Source organism: Serinus canaria, chromosome 1 (assembly GCF_022539315.1).
Source record: "Serinus canaria isolate serCan28SL12 chromosome 1, serCan2020, whole genome shotgun sequence".
Classification (NCBI taxonomy): domain Eukaryota; kingdom Metazoa; phylum Chordata; class Aves; order Passeriformes; family Fringillidae; genus Serinus; species Serinus canaria.
Window position 1 is genome coordinate 25,954,045 of NC_066313.1, and position 21,540 is coordinate 25,975,584.

At 41.8% G+C, this 21,540-nt stretch overlaps 1 protein-coding gene across 3 annotated transcripts in view; it reads right to left on the bottom strand.

Annotated features, from left to right (window-relative positions):
* TBX15 (T-box transcription factor 15) overlaps positions 1-21,540 on the bottom strand; it is a 94,964-nt gene that overhangs the window by 19,216 nt on the left and 54,208 nt on the right. For all 3 annotated transcript variants that reach the window (XM_050976018.1, XM_050976020.1, XM_009102606.4), the window contains exons 2-6: positions 17,483-17,696; positions 9,618-9,719; positions 7,697-7,868; positions 7,171-7,338; positions 3,622-3,686 (exon numbers count right to left, since the gene is read on the bottom strand). In XM_050976018.1, the coding sequence (XP_050831975.1) occupies positions 3,622-3,686; positions 7,171-7,338; positions 7,697-7,868; positions 9,618-9,719; positions 17,483-17,574 (599 nt within the window). In that variant the 5' untranslated portion in view covers positions 17,575-17,696. The remainder of the gene's footprint in view (positions 1-3,621; positions 3,687-7,170; positions 7,339-7,696; positions 7,869-9,617; positions 9,720-17,482; positions 17,697-21,540) is intronic.

Sequence of the window (21,540 nt, forward strand, 5' to 3'; positions counted from 1 at the left end):
CTGATTCCAAGTGTGCTGAACATTATCCATGTGGCATCTACTTTCTCCTCCAAAAAACTGCACTGAAAAATTAACTTCAAACTATCAGGCCATAAACCCTTCCCTCTCACACCATCTTTATGAAGGAAGTAGAAAAAAAAAAGTATCAGAAGAGGTCTCACTGCCAGCATTTTTTTAATAAGGTCAGTCCTTTAAAAGGTATCCAAAATTTGCTCTCTCTTTTTCATTCATTCTTTTATTTTTAGTGCTATAAAGTTTTAATAATAGGCAATAAATGAAACAGTTCCATTGTCTGAAAATGAAACGAGCTATCTGTGCACCTCCATAATCCATCCCATATGGCTGATCTTGCCATTCCCACTGCACACAGGATTCAGGCCATCATTTCATTGTTTGCTGGGGAAGCCAAACTATTGGCTCCAAGTGTCCTCCTGGCTCTCTTATCCTAGACAAAGCTCAAAGAGTCTTTCCAAACAAACAACTTTTATTCACCTCAGCTGCCCACATCTGAAAGGAAAGCGCTGGTTTTTCCTTCAGCCTAGGGTGGTTTTTTCCCCATCACCCTGTTGAGTTTCCTGACTGTTTTCCCTTCTGGCTTCCTCCTGGAGAAGGAGCTGCTGCAAGCATCCCACTGTCAGATGAACTTTACCCAGTCTCTAAAAATAACCTCTGTGGCATTAAACCTGCACCCTCACTGCCCAAACATTTGGCTAGCTGAGCTCCATATGTCAAAAACTGGCTTCTCAACCTCTTGAAGTTCAGGAAAGCAACCAAGTAATAATCTGCCTTATTCATCTATTATGTGGGTATCCTTTCACCACCAGGAAACTTCTCTTCCAACATCAGGATCTTGTCTTGCTGCATTTCTACAGAGACTTTAAGTGCTTTTGCAAAAAGTGAAGAAGGCCCAAAAATCAGATAGAGAGAATCACTAACAAACTTGAAGCAGGATTGACCTTCAAACTCAAACAGGCTACCTCTGCCATCCAACAAGGCTCATGATTAGATTCCTGAACCCCATTACTTAACATGGTTTGAGTGCTCAAAGACCATCTAACATTGGCAAGCTGCTGAGCTGTTTCCATTCTTCCCTCTGAAACACCTCAGTGCTCCTTCTCCCAGCTCAGAGACTGAGGCAGTAAGGTCTGGAGAGAGACACTCATGAAAGTAAGTGAGAGAGATCCAAGAAAGGATCTGGGAAAAGACTGCTCCCCCATATGGACACAGTCACTCCCACCATGATGGAGTATCCCCAGAGCAGCAGGGTTTTAGCAGTCTCTTGCACTGATGAAGGGAGATCACAGGAAATAACTGGGCAGGCTGCAAGCTGATGGAAGTGAAAGCTCCAAAATGGAAGCTAGTTTTAAAAACAACAGCCACCTCCACAATTTCTGCAGCAGGAGACAACAGTGAAACAATAACAATAAATAGGCAGAGGAAAAATATCCATCTCCATTTAATGGAAGAGCCTCAACACAAAGCAGAAAGGAAATGTCCTAGGAAAGATGTGGCTTAAGAGTTTCTTTTCTTCCACCATGCACTGCTTTTTCCCTGGGAGTTCTTTCCTCCATCATTTCCTGACAAACTCTAACCATGGCTCTAACTCAGTATCCAGCATCTCTGGAATAGGATGTCCTAGAGCTGCCTTAGAATTCTGTGTCTCTGTCTCTTGCTCCTGCCACACATTTATTTTTTCTTTTAAGTCCTTATACATAAAACCTCTACTCACTTGCCTGATTCACAAATGGCCCTTCTTCAAATTACCCTTTTTGCAAAGGATAAATTTTCCTTTTCAGCAGGACCTTCTCCAGCCACAGCCAGATGCACTGCAGTTGACTGAAGCTGTGGGAAGGACATGGGAAGCTGCAGAGTATCACAATTGGGTTTTGACCAGTGATCCTAATGAGATTACAGATTCACAAGGGAGAGAAAAGCCATCCAGCACAGTTAAGGAAAGTCCCATTTGGAAAGTCCTTTCCACACACAGCTTGGACTTCAATGCTTTCCTCCCTCCAATGTGTCCTCTGGGAAGAAGGCAGCTGAGCATTTGTGTCCTCCCCTAGCTGACAGCAGCAGTGCAACTGCAGCCAGACCCCTGCTTGTGAGGCAGGCGCCTGACTGCTATATATGCTTGCAAATACCTTTGCCTGGTTTTTTCTTCCTAAAGCCTCAGGCTGCTCCCTTTGATGTGTAATACCTTAAAGATTTTAATTCCTCTTTACATCAGCAGAGAGCCTTACTGAGCCCTCCCCACAGCTGCAGCCGTGTAGCAATTTCCTGCCCTTTCTTAAATCAATGAGCTACAGAGATCAGCAATTCCCAACCTTTTCAGGAAGCTGTCCAAATTCACTGAGCTAGGACCTTATTAATGCCTTCCACATTAATACAGCCCACCATGTACCAGGAACTGCATCAATCCCTCTCCCAAACCCAGCCCCCAGTGCAGCTGTATCTGTGCACACGGGGAAGATCTCGTACCCAGGACACTTTTTTATTCTGATCTCCTCTCCTGTGTGGGGAAAGCAAAGTCACATATGCCTCAAGGAAAACTGGTGATCACCACAGGGATTAAATGAGAGGAGCAACATCTTCATGCATAAATTCAGTAAGATGAGAGCAGAGGAGCTGAGCTCAGGTCCTTTGAATGCCTTCTTTGGGATGATGGAGAGTGTAGCACTAAAGTGAGTGGTGGAAAACACAGGGCAGTTGCCCATTCATGAACACTGACCTCACCAAACCTCTTTATGGATGAGACAGCAGTCCTGGTAAACACACACAACAGGAGCATGCAAGTAAAACTGAGTTACAGCACCCATGGGGACAGCAAATGAGAGCTTGCACACAGCTTTTACCCTGGGCTGCACACTCAGAGCTTTGCTTTACAACCCTAGGCTTCTTGTAATGTACAATGTCTAATTGTATAATTAAGGTTTGAAGCCTCTGTTACACTGATTTAAAGGATACCTACATCATTTAGATCTGAAATATTTAGATCTGCTGTGCATTCTGCTGCAAGATTCATGAATAGCAGAAAAAGTTGAAACTTTTTTTATTTTCTTACTCTTTTTTGATAGTTCTGTAATGTTTTTTCTAATACAATGAGGGGATTGATTAAAGCTCCATTTTAGATACTGTGCTGTTAAAATATAATTTCTTCTAAATAATATTTAAGGTGTTCTACTTAATTTTTCCATAAAAATCATGACAAAATTAAGCAACACAGTCAGAGTGAAACCCTTGGATACTGCTGGATAAAAACTGAAATTATTTGGAACTAGAACATTTTTGCACTTTCAACCTGCACAACTATGAGAAACTAATTTTTTCTTCTAACATAAAGCAAGCATTTGCTCTCCAAGTTTTGGCATTTCCTGTGAAAATTAAAAATCTAAAAATGTCCTTCAGCCAACCCTACATTTAATAATGAATAATTATTTGCACAGTGTTAAGCTGTGACCTATTTGTCTGTTTTAGAATCTGCAATCCCCTGTCTTTCTATCTCTGTTTTTCATTTTAATTTAAAAAAAAATTGCCTTTCTCAACCACAGACATATGCCCTGTGTGCCCATCAGGGAAAGGAGGGAAGAGTTCAGTGAGGAAACACAAACAAGCTTCTGTTACCTGTTTCTCCCAGAATCTCTGAAACCTTTGGCAAAGGGGTTTCTGTCAATTTTTAATCTGGTGATCTAATAGGAAGAAAAAAAGAATTAGTTGATATTTTCAATTTTTTTTCTTTCAACAAATGAAAATTGTGGATGATTTCCATTCTTGCCCAAGCCACCTCTACAATGATCTTTCACACTTATTTCCCCAGACCTCCGTTAAATTTGCCCTTCCAATATCCATGAACAGATAATCTCCTTATGAAAACATGTCACCAGAGACAGAAATCACGGTAGCATTAGGAAACCTGGCACAGTGCTGGGACTGAGAAATTGTTCCTGAAGTAGAAGTACACCAGGTGCAAAACCCCAGGAGCTGTTATTTATCAATGGCCACGTGTTAGGGAAGCAGGGACACCGCTCAAGTTTGGCTGCTATCTGAGTTATCTCAGCCTCAACACTCCAGATATCCAGCAGCTGGAGGCAACTCATGGACCTTCAAACAATGCTGAAGAGAAAAGCACAGGCTACAGCCCCCAAAGATGTCAGGTGGCCACCCAGTCACACCTACAAGTTACTGTTGTTCTGGTCAGCATCTAGGCAGCCCTCAAGAGTTTTCTGGTCCGTAAATTTTTTTTTTCCTCCTCTGAATAAAGGAGGTGGCAGCCAGACTGAGTGCTTTAGGGGAACATTCCTTCCTGCTTTATTTTTAAGCGTGAATTCCATGTTGGGAAATACAGACTGTAACACTGGGATTCTGACCTTGCAGCCTGTGGTATTATACTCCCTTTTGGCTATTCCACAACCTGGTGTAGCACAAGAGCTTCCCTCTGCCAGCCTCAGATTATCCTAGAGATTCTGTGTTTGGAATGAAAGGAGAGTGAGATCTCCAGAACCTACCAAATTTGAGGTGGTTTTGCTGAAACTGCTCAAAAGGGACCAGTTTAATACAGTCTGATCTGAAGGGGATTTGCAGGTGTTTTGCTTCTGTCAGAACCAAGCCCTTACTCTGGATATTAACCTCAGATCTGGAATGCAGCTCCTATTTTTGCAGAAGCTTAATTTGTGAACTTAATTTCCGCTAGCCTGACTTTGCAGCTGTCCAGGGACTTGTGTGTACAGAGACAGATATGTTCTGTGGAGGATGGAATTACAGCAGAGGGAATCCCTGTGGTGGATTTGCTAACATTTTACAATTGTTTCCAGAGACGCTTCCCCCAGTAAGGCAACGCTCTGCAGCCACTGGAGGGCATGTAGGCAGATTCAGGGGATTTAGGTTTGGTTTTAATGAAAATGTTTCTCCAGCCCACCAGAATCTCCTTACTGGTATTATAAAAATGTGATTGTGTCCCCCAGATCTGTTTGAACAAAATCCCCAAACATTTGGAATTCAGAGAGGCAGAAATGTCAGCATTTCTTTATGGTGAGGCTGCTTACGGTGCCAGTCCCTGACAGGGATCCTTCCTTTAGCATGTCCCTCCCTGTGTAATTATGTCTTATAATTCTGGTCATTAAGGAAGGCTTAAATCCTGTAATTTCTTCTCCTTTCCCTACCCTCCTTCCTTGTCTGATCTACAGTCAAGATTTGTGGAGTATCTGCATTTGGACAAGGGGGCCAGAGGTTTCCCATACTGCAATGATAGCAAATCCACCAGCGTGTTGCAATGTTTTTGATGCATTTTGGATCCCGATTTAAGTCAGCTCAAGGGGACCAGACTGAAAAAACAAGCTGGGAGTCATGGGAAGAAAAAGAAGCAGTCATGGGAACACTGTCTGCACCTGTGCTCTCTTATACATTGCAAAACAAAAAACACTGTAATATTTCACTAAATTGTTACAATTCACAATTATTAAAAAAAATGGTTAAATATTGCAATCTGCCTTAAGCTGATTTAATATGGGTCTGTCCTTCAGTCCCAGAAGACTGAAGTCTAGTTTAAGAAAAGTGTGGATCACTAACAAAGTCAAGGTCCCTAGAGAAAACAGTCCTACTGTAGTGACATCTTTTCCCTAATGTATCTGAAGCCAATCCTCAGACTCATCACTGAGAACTATGCAAGATCCAAATCAAACACAAATCATCATAAAATCACAGAATGGTTTGGGTTGGAAGGGACCATAAAGATCATCTTGTTCAAACCCACATGCCATGGGCAGGGACACCTTCTGCTAGACCAGGTTGCTCAAAGACCCATCCAACCTGGCCTTGAACACTTCCAGGGGTGGGGCACCCACAGCTTCTCTGGGCAACCTGTGCCAGTGCCTCACCATTGTCACAGCAAAGAATTCCTTTGCAATACCTAGTCTAAACCTACTTTCTTCCACTTTGAAACCATTCCTCTTATTCTTTCACTACATGCCCTTGTAAAAAGTCTCTCCCTCTTTCTTGTAGGCTCCCTTCTGGTAGTGGAAGGCTGCAGTTATGTCACCCCAAGCCTTCTCTTCTGATCCTTACTTACAGTGGGAAGCATTTTGCTTACCCAGTCTCCATCCTGCGGTCCATCCTCTCAAGATGTATGAGAAGAGAGGACTCATTCATTTGAAGACTAAGGCAAAAAAGGTGTCAAGTACCTCAGACTTCTCATCAGTTGTTACCAGATTTCCAACATTGATTATCAGGGGTAGGTACACCTTCTTCAACCTTCCTTTCCTGGTTAACTTATCTGTAGAATCCCTTCTTCTTATGCTTTGCATGCCTTACCATGTCTGGTTCCAGCTTTGCCATGGCCTTCCTCACCCAGTCCCTACGCAGGGTACCTGTCTTTGTTTCCACTGCCTGTGAATTTGTTTCTTTCCATTTGGTTTGCCCAGCAAGTCCCTACTCAGCCATGCTGCTCTCTTGACTTCCTTGTCTGATTTCTGGCTCCTGGGGGTTGCTGGCTGTTGGCCTGTATGGAACACTTCCTTAAAGATCTGCAAGTTCTGTTCCATGCCCGGCTCCTAAGGGCAGGCTCCCAGGAGATCCTATTGACCATCTCCTTGCACAACTGGAAGCTGACTTTCCTAAATTTCAGTTGTATAACTTGATCCTTATCTGACCCCTATCCCTTAAGACGTGCAGGCATGAGAATTTCAGTTTATACGCAATACATACATTCAATAGCTTATTTTGTCAACAAACCGATAAGATTGAACATCTTCAAAACTTTTTCCTTCACTGCTGTAAAAACCCAACTGCTTTGTCTCTGAGAGAACTGATCTGGAGTTATATCTGTGCTGCCTTAAAATTATAGTGAGGACAGGATACTCTAGTTTTGTACCATGAGGGACCAAGGAAATTTGAACACAACACACCTCTTTACAGGTGCTCTTAATTTCTTATTTTACAGTGAAAGCTACAAAGCTACAGCCATCTTATCTTCAAGATGGTTTCCTGGCTAGATACTTCATGTCTACATAATACCCCAGAGCAAGCAAGCATTTCCTTTTCTTTTCTTTTTTTTTTTTTTTTTTTTTTTTTTTAAAGTGTAACTTTTCTATGCTTCTCAGAGAAGTTAGTGTCTCAGTCACAAAGAGCACACTGATATTTTTGTGAAGGCACAACATAAAAGGAGCATGAAGGATTTACCTGTTGGTTTTGGTAGGCTGTCACTGTAGTGAAAACAGTCTCAGGGAAGTTGAAGGTTTTCACCCCATCTCCTGAAGGAACTGGCTTTGTAGGAGAAAGATCACTGCTGAAATCCTTGCGGATGACATGAACACGAGGCTGATACTTGTGCATTGAATGTAAGATTATCTGAAAAGAAAACAAAAGGAAAAAGGACTTTTTTTCCCCCCCCCAAAATATTTTTCACAACATCCAGATGTACAGGAAAGCAGGGATGGAGTAAGAGTAAATATGGACAAAGTGATCCTTTTCTTATGCGCATGTATGAGACAAAGTTTGTGCTGCGAGCGAAGAGAGAGGTGCTTTATAGGGTCAGGCAACATTTTGAAGAAAAGCACTGAAATAGCAAAAAAACCTCCATAAATCTGGAAGCAACCACAGACACGTGTGCCCAACAGGACACAGGAGCATCAAAGCAGCAGCACCCTTTCAAGTCTGAGAGCAGCAAGGCTAGGACAGCAGGCACCAGGGTTAACTTCTAACTTACGTGGCCTTGATCATCAAGCTCGTTGTTGGTCAGCTTGAGCTTGTCAAAACTGACCACCTGCCTCATCCAGGTGTCTCCAGAAGCCAGGGAGTCAGGGTGGATGTAAACCCTGGGGGGCACTGGGGAGTCAGCGTTGCCAGCCACCATCCACTTGGAGCTGTGGTACACATACCTGAAAGAGGAAGGGTGGGTGGCTAAGGGAGGTTTTCACTCACTCACTGCAGGAACACATCCAGGGCTCCCCCTCCCCTGCCACCCTCATGTACCCCAAGCTCTCATTTGCAGTCAGGGGAGAATGTGCTTTATTGCAACCTCCTACCTTCTAAATGAAAGCCAGATTACCCCTGAGCCACTTGTTCAGACTTGATTCCTTATTAAAACCACCTTGCAGTTATTTTCCCTGTAAAACTCTGCCACATGTGCCTTCTCAACTCCTTAACCCTCTCTGAGCCAGAGGCTGGAAATATGGTAAACAAAGTCCTCTCTGAAAATATTAATAAATACCCTGCAATTTCTGGAAATCTGCATTGTATCTCATACCAGACTTTGGAAAACACATGTGGTTTCACCCAGAATGGGCAATATCCAACAGATACCAGCAAAACAACTGATAAAACAGAATTTCTGGTTTGAAATGTTGCAAAAAAGGAAATTCCATATAGTATTACATACACTGGGATTAGAGGAAAAAATTATTTTTGTGTTCCTTATCAAGCCATCCTATATATGCTATAAATTTCTCTACCACAGCTTTGCCTAGACACTTTTTTCCTCTTGCCCTGCAGCTCCTTCCCTCAAAGACATTTCTCAAACAGTTCTACTGACACGTCTGAGTTGTGCCCTGTGCTGCCCTTCATTGGGTCTCTACTCAGCTCTGCTAAGATGCTGAGTAGAGACCCAGTCTTTACCTACAAACAATGACTAATTTCCTGTATTGTCACAAGAAACTGGGGGTGGGAAAGAAAACAAAAAAGAGGAATCTTTTCCTTTCCTGTTAGTTTGCTCTATGTGGCTGCACAGGCCAAGCAGGGTAAGAAAATAAATGTATTTTCAATGTTAATGTCGCTAGAACCACACTCTTAGAAAGAGGAAAAGCATCCAGCTGAGTATCAAACACTATCTTTCTGCTTCCCAGGAAAAGCATTTTTCCTGAGGAAAAAAACTCTGTACAATTTGGGAGCAAAAATTTAGTATTTAGCATTTGAAGCAGAGGTTCAATTCTGAATCCTTAAATGTGGCTCAGTCAAGACTATTTGTAGAAAAGACTTGCTCTCAGGGGTCTTTTAATAAGAATACATAAATCACATCAGTCTGGAGAGATTTCTGGGATGCAGAGGATCATGAGTTTTCCAGAGTATTTTTTAAGATCAGAAGCCCATTAATATCAGAGAGATCTCCTCTTCCTGTCTGTAGCTCAGCAGTGGAAAGTTTCTCAGTGACTCTATACTGTAGGTCAGGGACCAATGTTCACTGAGGCTGCTGTGCTGGACAGTGAGCACTTTTGAAACAGAAATCACCCAATCCAGTTCAGGCCAGACCTGAGGGCCTGGCTTAGTTCCAAGCTGCTCCTTGCCCATTTCTTTCTTGAGGATTTAGGGGCTGGAGACCCTCCATTGATAACTCCAGCTCCCTCAGACTGTCATTGTTAACTGTGTCAATCAGGAAATGCATGGCAGAGATCTCCTCCATTAAAAATTGCTACTTGAAAAGAGAAAGATTTCACTCCAAAAAGTGTAAGAGAATGTATTAAAACTCTGAGTTTGTGTCTAAAGATTCTGATCCAATCAGCAATGTTGGTGTAAATCAATAGGGTCTCCTCCTGCACACCTTTGCAATGGTGTTTAATGGAGGTGTCTGTCCTAGGCTGTCACTGACAGTACAGCTGGTACAAGATTCCTACCTCTGCCCCTGAAAAGCTCACCTGTATCTCTTGTTATCCACAGGGACAATGTCCATGGCAATATAATACTGCTGGTGGGGATCCAAGCCTGTAATTTTCACCCTCATGGCTGGAAACATTCTCCTAGGAAAATAAGAATAGAAATAGGGAAGAAAATGGTGAATTAGGAAGCTGAAGAGGCTCCTTGTACCTCTCTCTAGCACCAGAAGAATGCTACTTTACACAGCCCAGTCCTTGGCATGACTTCTCTGGGCTTGGTGTGGGTATAAAAGACTGTGCTGGCAGTGCTTTGAATCTTCAGTTTTTCCCACTTAGAAAAAGGGGTAACAGGGTAACGACCTGTAAGTAATGATAAAATACTCACAAGTCAAGCACTCTGTTCCCAGTTCCCAGCAAACAGTTCTGCTATGCTTCACACAAATCATCCTCTCTAAGGTATTCCTAGGACAGGCAGTGTGCTTTTACCTTGTGTTTTTCCCACTGGCCATCCACCTGTAATTCTTCTCTCACATTCCATTAAATGCAGGATCACTTTAGTTCTCTTTTTTTGGGCTGTCACATTTCAGTAAAGAGTTTGACAGTACGGAGGTAACATTTGAAGCAAATCCATCATCCTGAAAGATCCTGTGGCTCTCATGTTTACAGTTGTTTAAGAAAAATATCCCTCAGATTAATCTGTTCATTAGGAATGTTCTTCACATTCAACAGAAACACTGGCATTATGTCATGGCTTCCTTGAAGTCCTGGTAGTGTTTTGTGCAATCTTTTCATTAGGTGTTGTCTTTTCTGTGCCGTATCATCCAGATCTATCTTAAGCATTTTCTCCTGATAGACAAAGTATGGAACTCTACACAAACAAGAAACAATTCCCAGCCTTTTTCTTCTTGTCTGAGCATAAGTTAAGCTCTGCTAAACACAGTCACTGTTGTGGACTTGTTTGTAGCTAGGCAATTATTTCAGAAGAGAACAGATCAGAACAATTTTAACCTTAAAGCACATTAGTGTTAGTGTGGCTATGACATAATTTCTCCTTCTTAAAAATTTTATGGTGGCCAGTAGACCAATTTCTATTCTACACCTCCCTCAAAGAGCATGCTGAGGGAATTACTTAGGCCATATTATATTTCCAACTCATGTGGTATTTTTACACCTTCATAAAATCTGAGGAGCTGAACTGGATGAGGTGCAGAAGGAATTGATCAACATTGAAATCAGAGCAGAGCATGGAAAGAAATCCTGCATTGTTTCACTGAATGTTAACCCAGACCTGAGCTCTACCTGAGTGGCTTTTCAGCCTTTATCTGAGAAAAACTTAAGCTGAGGTCCTATAGGATGGTGTTACTCGACTGAATGACTTCTGTCTAGAAAATACAGAGCTTTGGTAGGAGAAACCCCAAAAGCACTGTATGATTATACAAAATCATATTCTGCTTCTCTGATAAGTAGACATATCCTTGAGGGATGGAAGTATGTGGATGGAGGAAGGATATTAAAGGGCAATTTAAGATCACAATGCTGAAATAGTAGGAAAGTGTACAAGAAATGTTTCTAAAAGTCATCCCTACAAACCATCGTGACACTTTCTCTTCTATTTAATGAGAAACAGTGAAATGTCAGAGAAGTTCTCCTTCCAACATTTCTGTTTCTCAAAGTATTGCTAGTGAACACAGCCTGGAGGAGGAAGAAAACAGGAAAGCTTGTGTCAACATCTCCAAACATGTCTCTCCAACTTTGCATGACAGGGATGTGATCATGAGGATCTATTCCATTCTTTCCCAGCCAAGCCCCATATAGCCCTGTGCAGAAGAGTGTGAGAAGGAGGAGGAGGTTGATGCCCAGCCTTTGCCTTACCCACAGCTCTTTCATTTCAGGCCACACTGAGAAGATAAGAGCTGACCTATTAGTAACTGCATCTGCTTTGGAAAAGGGCATTTCTCGTGGCGGGGGGGGAAGAGCAGCCCCACAGCTGCCACAGCACAGCTAACCCGAGTTATGAGAGACGTAAAACTGTCAGAAAAATCCTCTGCAGAAACCCTTCAAGGAGAGAGCAATTTGTGCAACTGATGGTGTGAGTTTGCTAGTAGAATGACTGGGGGGGAGGTGGGGAAGGAATAATGGATTAGTCTTCAGTGGCTTGAGGGCATTACCTTGTTTCTGCCACAATAGCTCATTAAATCTGCCAAGCCAAATGGGTACAGGATGTGGCATTTTACAGTCCAGCTCTCTTTAATTAGAGAGAGGTGGCTTGGGAGCAGCTAAAGAGGTAGGTCATGTTTCAGAGGGTTGATGAGAAACCCAGGATTAAATCAGAGTCTCTTTCGGTCTAAGTCTGCACACTGTGTTGGGAGAATTGAATGAGCTCTGTGTCCCAAAAAGTTCTCTCCAAATCTGCAGCCCCGTGTAAAGTTGCAGTATAGCCTGTGGGGTTGTTTGCTTATGAAATGCCTTGTAAAAGATTACCACAGACCATTCAGCAGGCTTAGAGGCTAATCTCTAAAATGATCGCAGAGAGCTCGGCTGATCCCACTACTTTCTCTAAGGTTTAAGTGTACTTTTAAAGTTTTGTAAATTATTACTGTTTTTTTCTTTTTTCTGTGGGTATAAAAGTAACTTAGGTTTCTTTGCTATAAAGATGTGGCCTGCAACTGTCACAGCAGGTCTACAGCAGCACTGCTGTGCAGAAAGAGGGAAATGGAAAAGGCAGAGGCTAACAGTGGAGACTTAGGGATGTGCTTGTGTATAATCCTGGCAAAGTCCCTGTTCTCTGCATTTCCTCTTGGCTGGCTCTTGGTTGCCCAGAGGCACCAGCCTTATAGAAAACAAGAGGCTCAAAGGTTTGGAAGGAATTCAGGCCATTTGGATATGGCTGTATTAATAAAGAGTCAAGAATCTTTCATCTAGAAAGGTATCAGCTTCAGTCAACAGCTACAGACACGAAGGCTGCCTGTTTGCATAGGGAACATGTGATGACATCTGATATGTTTTAGGAGGAGGTTTTATATCAGCAGAAGTTTAGGATGATCAAGTTATTTATATGTTTGCTTTACCACTCAGCAGGAAAAACACTCTTCCAAACCTTAGACTGTGAATTTACACACAGAACCCTTGTAGGGGAAATACGGTGTGATATGAAATAAGTTATTAAAACTGCTTTAGCACCCCTTAGAAGCGTTTCAAAAAGCATTTTAGCAACAACCATGTGCCTCATTCTACTCAATTTCTGTTCTTCTCCATAGTGAGATTGGAGTTTATGAACATCAAATGTGAAGAAAACTGATGATAAATATCTCTAGAACGTAGTTAAAAAGTAGTTGCCATCACAGGAGTGTACTCACACTAGGAACCATGTTTGGGAACTTTCAACAAAAAAAAAAATTAGTTGGGTTGTGGCAGCTAGCAGTACATCTTTTGGTGGTGGTATTTAAAATTTTCTTTTAAAATACAGTTTAATGTTACTTTGTGAAAACTGGTCATAGGAGGAGGATCACAGATATATCCCTGAACTGGGCTTTTTTCCCAACAGAATAAAGCTTCAGTTTCTTACCCTTCAGTTAGGAACTTAGATAAGAGTAGATTTGTATGAGGGTGACATCTATTAAATGCAAACCCTAAAATGAAGGGATGTGCTCTTCAACTGCAGCAAAAGAAATAGACAGAATAGTCATTTCCCAGGCATAAAAATAATCCATTTGAGAAACTCTGCAAAATAATCTGATTTAGGTCTGCAGATTAAGTATGCACAGTGTATACAACATGTGTGAGTTTACAGGGCAGCCTGAAGTTATCCTTGTTATTTCATATCTCATATTTCCTTGCATTTAGGACTGATGCCAAATACATATTTCTTTAGAGAAACAAATGTGTAAGGAGTGAAGGAAAGGAAGGCAAGGCAAGGCAGGGCAAGGCAAGGCAAGGCAAGGCAAGGCAAGGCAAGGCAAGGCAGGGCAAGGCAAGGCAAGGCAAGGCAAGGCAAGGCAAGGCAAGGCAAGGCAAGGCAAGGCAAGGCAGTGGAGGAACACCCTTCTGTTTCCCTCTGCAGCATGGGATCATGGAGAGATGTGTGTTTTGAGAGGAAAAGATGAGGGCAGGGCTTGGTAGCAAATGGATTTATTGTTTATGAAGGAGAGGGAGACCAACAGATCTCAGTTGCTCCCAAAGGGGACATTCCTCTGGGAGCTGGAGCAAGCTTATCTGGCCCACAGGGCCAGGAACACTAAAAATCAGTGTGGTAGCTGTGGCCGGCCAGCCCTTGCTCTGAGAAGTGCTCTCCATGGGCCCCTTCAGCATCAACAGAGCTTGATTACAAAATCTCTGCTGATCTCTCTGACTGAGGAGCGCTTTGGGACCCACCTTTCTTTCCACTGGAAAGAAAAATAACACCTGGTAATGTAAACAGCCCTGAGTACATTCTGTGAAGAACTCAGATTCATGATTTCAGTGAGGCAAACTGACTGCAGGCAAAGTACCACTTAACCTCTCAGGAGACACAGAGAAATCAGGAGAGGACAAGGTCACCTGTCTCACTCACTGATGGCTTTTTCCAATCTTACTAATAATCCTGGCCCTCAGCATTTTGGTTTGAGCCATCCTGCAGCACAGATATTATAACTGTGATATGACAGATGAGACCATTCCCCCATGCCGGGGTGAGATCCCAGCTCTGTTACAGGCAGAACCTGCGTTCCCAGAATGACACCTCTTGGATGTGCTGGGATGCATGGCAGCACTCATAAAACCACCTCCATAAACAGTAGGCAGCTGCTCCCTTCCAGAGGAGGACTCCAAGCACTCCCTGTAGTGTATTCCCCCAGGAATAAGTGCACATTTTTCCCCACTTTGGGCAGCACTCCTATGCACCAGTTAACAAACAGTTACCCCTGCAGCTCGGGTGACCACAGACATTAGATAGGGACTGCAGGGATGTGGGAAAGTTTTCAAATTCCTCCACTGATGCTGCCACTATCATGACTGTTAGTGAAGGAGAGCAGAGAAAAAGAGTTAAAAATTATTTTAGGACTAGTTGCTCAAATCAGTATGACCTGGGGCTTAAGATGAACTTAGTTTATTTTGTAGAGAGTTCAAGGTTGCCTTTCAAACAAAAAGGAGATAAAGGTAACTGCAGATTTGAATGACTGCAGCTGACAGCCATTTGCATCTTTTACACAAGGAACAAAGGTGTCTTTTTATAAGCATCTGATTAAAATCTAAATAAAAATGCTTTGATGGAAAGGAAAAAGGAAGAGTTATGAGAGGACTGGAGTAGGTTTATGGAAACAGAAAAAAAAAGACAACTATAAATACAGCATCAAGAAAAGAAAAACAACAAAGCAGAATTAGAAGTGAGTGAGAGTAGGAGTCTGAAAGTCAAAAAATGCAGGGCAGGATATAGCCCCATAACTATGTTTGAAATGAGAACGTAGGTTAGAAATTAGCATTACACAGCAAGAGCAGAGAGACATTGTGGGGACAGGCAGGAACCAGGCAGTGCTTTACAAGTCATAGAAAATTAAGGAGCAGCTGTAGTTATAGGCAACTGAGTCTGTAATTATAATGGCTTTCAAAACAATAAGGCCTTATGGGACTCAGGGTTTCCAAAGAGAAAGCAACAGGAGTAAAATCTTCTGTGGGGGAGGAAGCAGATGCAAATTACTCTGTGTGTTTGAATAAATAGTAGGAAATCTTCAGGAAATAACACCAGTTCTGCTATTTATGCCAGAAATAATAAAATCTAATCTTTGGGACACATCATGTATCATGCATCCCATATGGAGAAACAGGACTGCTAGATCCAGCTCTCACCCATCACAGACTCATCTTCTCTGAGAGAAAACTCTTTAACCTGTTGAACTGTTTAACCATTTAATTTGCAAATTCTATCACACCTGTAAGGACCATCCTCAATAAAGAGGTGTATTACCTAAAGAACCTGCCCAGCTCTTCATTGTGGTTTTCAATGATTAACCTACAAATGTAGTCAACAGAAAAAGAAAAAAACATCAGCCCTCTAGTTCCGTTAACATCACTTCTGGAGAAGAACTTCATCAAGTAGAAAAAACCACATCTATTTAGTAGTAGCATAGATTTTCTTTGGGCAGCAATGTGACAGTTGGCCATCAGGACTCAAGTAATTGCAAACATCTCCTTTCAAGGAGAAAGAATATTATTTAGGATTAAAATGAATATATGATTTGTGTGGGAAGTTATGGCTCTATTGTGATACATGATCTTCTGTAAGTGAAAAAATTATCCACACTGGAGCTTGTCAGATGTCACAAAGGTCAGCTACTTTGTTCAGAAATGTGTGAGGTACCAAGATCCTCTTCAAACCACTAAGTTTAGGCCATTTTCATTTGAACTGGTGGGCAAAGACATATTTATGCTGCTTTTAGGTCTATCTACTCCATGTATCATCAGAGAATTAATTATAGTTAATCTAACAGGTAATAATGTTTTATTTTAAGTTTCTGAAAACAGCATGGTCCAGGCACCAGGACAATAAATCCAGAAAGAAGGAAGATGGTTCTTCCAGTGCCATATTTAATGGTGCTGGACAGATCACTTAATCTGTTTAGGTCTCGATGTGACCACCTATGAAAAGAGGATAATAATGATTGTCTCTGTGTCTGCTTTAACATCTCCAGGAGGAGGTGTTGCACAGTAGCAGGTGATATCATTCCTGTTACTTTGCCTCTTCTGTTTGAGGCAGAAGGTCAAAACCAGCAGCCTACTCTGTACTGATGAAAAATGATTCCTTTGCCACTGAAATCTAAAACTGGGAGCTAATCTGGCTCTGATAATCTTTTTCAGGGATGATCTGGGTTATTCATCCAGGGTAACTTTCCTTGGATTATCTGGACTTTCTGGGGCTAGAGAGCAATAGCACTCACGTCACAAGAATGTAAAACAACAAGTCGAGCTATTCTGTCTAATTTTGAGAGCACAGATATGAAACAATGCTATAAACAATAGAGCACCATGCGTTTTCCCCAAAACTAGGGTAAAATTTCCGTGCTGCATCTCTGCGGCACGGCCGGGACAGCTCCCGGGTCACTCCCGGTGTTTGCTCGCCTTGCCGGGCTCTGTCCGTGGTGCTGATGTTCGCCTTCTCCACGTCAATCGGAATTTAAACCTCATTAGGTGAAGGAGGGAAATTAATGCAAACGTGCCTAAAAAAATCTTGGTTTGGGACATGAAGAAATGTACAACTACCTCTGGGTTGTCTTTTGGCAAACAGACTCAGCCATTGTTAAACAGCAGTCAGAAGTGAAGATCTTCCCCTTGGCTAACCTGTCATGGTGAGGTTTTCCTTTTTGAAAAAATCTGGCTAATTTGTGGCTCTTTCTAACCTCAGCTGTCGTGGTATCACTGCAATAGCAAAGGCTTGCACATTTTTTTATACAGGAAGTCTTTAACACTGCATCTATTTAGAGCTGCAGGAAGACATTCATTTGGTGCAAAGGTGAGGCTGAATTTCACTATATTTGAGATTAAATCAATAGGCTCATGAAGTGCTATGGAAACTTGAAAGGAGATTCAAATGGCTCACCCCCAAATTTATAGGCTCATCTTAAATTCAGTACAGCCAACAGTACAATGATTGTTTCCTGATTTATTTGCTCAAAGGAACAACTATCCTCAATGGTTTCCTGCAGCTGCCACTTCTCCTTTGGAGCCACTTATTCAAACAGCCATATGAAACAACTTCACTTGTCTTAAGAAAGTTAATAGGAAACACAGCTGAGAAACTCAGAGAGCCATTTAATTTTTCATGCATGTTTATCCCTTTGGATTATCAAGAAGGAAAAAAAAAAGTTTCTTTAAAAAAAAATTGGTCTGTTTGGTTATTATTTCTTTTTTAACTAGACAGAAAGCCAGAGATGTCTTACCTGCCTGCTTTCGTGATGATCATCTCTGTCCCAATGTCATGAAATCTTTTCCAGAGGTCTGCACACTGCAACTCTACCTGGATCTCTTCCATGGATGAAGGTGGAGGAGGCTGAGGGCCTGAGCCACCAGATGTAAGGTCAGAATGGGAGCCAAATGAGCAGGATGTCCTTTCTGCCAGCACCTCTGTGTCTGACCCAGTGCTCTGTTCTGAGTCTGCAAAGTAAAGAAGCCAGGTAAGACCCTTCAGTTCTACCTGCTGTGAGGGGTAAGAGGAGGGAAGAGTAGGAAAGTCATCTCAGGAAGTGCTAGAGAATAGTACAGTGGCCTTTTATATGGCATGTATATGTATGGGGTTTTATGATTTATAACCTGATTTGGGGCTTTGGGTTTCCAACATGATATCTGGCTGCTTTTGTAAAATTTTAGAAACAGCTGAAAAAAAAGACCCTTAACATAAAATATAAATAGTAGCAACCAAGGGTGGGAGTGCAAAACATAAATGAGAAACAAAAATGAAAAGAAAATTAATTCAACCTTTCATTTCAAGATAAGATAAGGTGGGCTTACTGGAAAACTACATTTCATTTAATTGAATATTCTCCTGCAGTACTATTAAAGAGTAAGTTATTTTTAAACAACACAGTTTTTTTATTCTCTTTAATATCTTCGTCATCAAAAACAATGAACATTTTTCTATTTTGCTATTTGGCAGCACTGTTTTGGAAATGTGTTTTATTTGCTCCTATAAATTTTTTTTTTTTGGACAATGATATTTCCTGGAAAGATACCCATGAATCTTTTGGTGAGAAAAATGCTCTAGGCTACTAAAGGACAAAAAAGGGTGATGGTAAACATATGGGATATGCAACCAAGGAAACAACTGAAGCAAACTGCAGAAAAGATCCCATGACACAACCACCTGCATGGGGGAGAAGAAGATTTGCTCAAAAAATAAAAAAAAAAAAAAAAACCTAACAAAAAGTGAGGTTCAACTAGTTTAAAAGTCCAGGCTGGCATGTTGAGTCAGGTGTCCATTTCTTTGCAAAAATATTTAATGTATTTATTAGGTAGATATGCTGTATATGTTCAGTCCCCATTTTCATACAGAGGACTAAGATGAAATTTTTCAAATAGCAGTGTTGTACACTCACATTGCATCAAAATAATTCACAATACAGTCACAAAGCAATGTGCTTATGTTTCCAACCTTATTTTTAATAGATTTGCACTAATATTATATTGATGATATTTAGGAAAAGAATAAAATTATGTTAAACACTCCATCAAAATGGCTCAGAAAGAGTTCTGTGGGTTTCAAAGAACATACAGAAACAATATTTTAGTGTTTTCATTGCTCACACCAGTAAAAGCATCCCAGTGAATGAACAAGACAGCTATTTACATGTGTTCTCTGCATGTGAAGAAACAAAGAGGTATCTCTGTCTTCAAAGGAAACCTAAGGAGACAAAAAGTAACAATATGTGCTAAAATGTGATTAAATCATGGCATGTAAAATTCCTTCCACACCAAGAAAATGCCAGAAACTCTTTAACAACCCTGAGGTCGTGGAGGCTGAGTCTGAAGTTTACAGTGTTTCTGAGAGACACCTCCTGGAGCAGCCTGAACATCAGTGCAGGTCAAGAAGAGGCTATGGTTAAGAAGAAGGAGGCAGTGAAGATACCACCCACAGAACCATCATCCTCACCTCCTGCCACATGGAAACGTTTCTGGAAAATCCCTTTTGCTGTGATATGGACATAAACTGTTTGACTGATAGTTTATGAGAAACTTCCAGCTCCAAGGGTCATCAGGAAGCATTTCTCTTTTATGAGAGCCCCAGGTGATGTCACTGGACAGTGCACATTTTGTTTGAGGGGTGTTTTCAGTAAGCTTTGTCAGTTATTCAGGCAATCTGCCAGTACAATGTAGAAGTTCTGCAGGACAAGAGAAGGGTTCAGTACTTATTGATCCAAATCCATTTTGAAAAGGGAGTTCTTTATGTCTCCCATGGACTTCCAAGTCAGCCTGAAGCAATAACAGGTCCATCCCTCTAAAGAAGTAGCACAAGCTTATGCGTTGAGGATTGTTACATGGAGACCAGTCCTGCATTCAAAACTAATATCCTACACACAAGGTGATTCAAGACCATATGGGATAATCTCCTGGGGGTCTGTGGCCACAGGACAGATGATCAACCTGACAGAACAGAGGGGCTGAAACATTTGCTACCTGTTTCACTACCCCAATGACACAGGAGCAAACCTTATTTTCTTCCTCTAGCTCAAATTATTCCAGCTCAAAGCATTGGAGAAGTAAGCATGAGAAGGGGTCACTATGTTTAGGTCTTCCTAGGAATGGTTAATCAATTTGTCCTTCAAGAAAATGAGTAAGGGTACTTCACAAATCACAGTAAGATCTGCTTGTATACCTGCTCATGTCCTAAACCATTAACCAGAAGTCTTACATCTTCTCTGAGATCACAGAATACAGAATCAATTACGCTGGAAAAGACCTCTGAGATCATCAAGTCCATGGTGAACACCACCATGTCAACCAGATCATGGCACTAAGTGCCTCATCCAGTCTTTCCTTTAATAGAGACAGTGACTCCATCACCTCCTGGGCAGCCCATTCCAATGTCTAATCACCTTTTCTGGGAAGAAATCCTTCCTAATGTCCAACTTAAAGATAAACTACACTGGGAGTCTGAAGGGACTGGATGTAGGGAAAAACAGAGCCCTACTTCTGAAATGAGGTACTGAACTGTAGGTCTGAATCTGAAGAGAAGGGTTTAGACCACATCATCTGGGCTTGGTTCAGGCACTCAGAAACTGTCCTCTGAGGCAGTATGGTAAATGGCCAACAGATGGCACTTGGCTAGGTGCTGTCCCCACTTCATTCCAGCATTTCCTGGACAGCCTTTCAAACTGGGCACATGGCTGGAGCTTTGGGAATCCCTGGGAATTAACTGGAAGAGCAAAAAAATCAAGTATCAGGGGCTTAAGCCCCCTCTCACTGATTTATACTGATTTCATCTCACTGACTTTACAGACTTCTGGAGGAGCCTTTTTTTATTATGGAAGTCAAAGCAGAGCCAGAACCTTGGATATCATTTTCCTTCCTGACACAAGTAAAAAATTGCACAAGGAGTTTACTGATTACTGATAAGAAAATTATCTACCCAAACATGTGGTACCACATAAAGGAGAATGGAACTCTTTTTTCCCCAGGGATGCTACTTTGTGCCCTGAGTTATGAACTGTCATTACCCCCACGTTAGTGCACAGAACAGTAACTTCCTCTCCTTCTTCTAATTTTAGAAATGGAGAGTCACTAGCGTTGTTGCTCTTAGTTCAGACCCAATAGGAACTGAGACCTGTTTTGTGTTTTCTTCAGCCTTTCCTGAGCCAAGCTCTCCTGAATGTTGTCATCCAGTTGGAGACACTTAGTCTAGACCCAGGGATTCAGGCGAGGTTAAATGCATCCAACATAGGAAATTCAACCCTAGTGACACTTGATTTCTTCACACACCAGCCTCAGTGGGGTGCAACTTTGCTAAACTCAGAGAAATTACTTTTACTTTACATTGGTGTGAGGAGAGGGAAAGCAGGCAATAGCTCCTGAAGCCCCAGTATGATATATAAAACTGTGAGCACCCAGAAACGCAGCCTGGAGCTGATACTACATATTGTGTATGACTGAAGGACAAACAGAAGGATTTCTGAGGAAAATAAAATACCTGTGGTTTCTTCTAGCTCCAAAGTGACAAGATAAGAGTAGCTCTCTCTCCTTTAAGAGGTGCCTTATACAAAAGCCCACATTCTGAACTCAAGGTGCCATCAGAGGGAAATGCAGATCCCCCATGATGTAGCTTCCTTTCAGAGCTGGGACACCTTCTCAGAATGCTGCCTCAGGAATGCTGACTCTCCTGCACTATGTTGGGCTGCAATCCTACTGTGTCTGGATGTGGCACTTAAGGATATGGTTCAGGGGGGATTATGGTGGTGCTAGTTTGACTGTTGTAGATGACTTTGAAGGTCTCTTTCAACCCTCACGA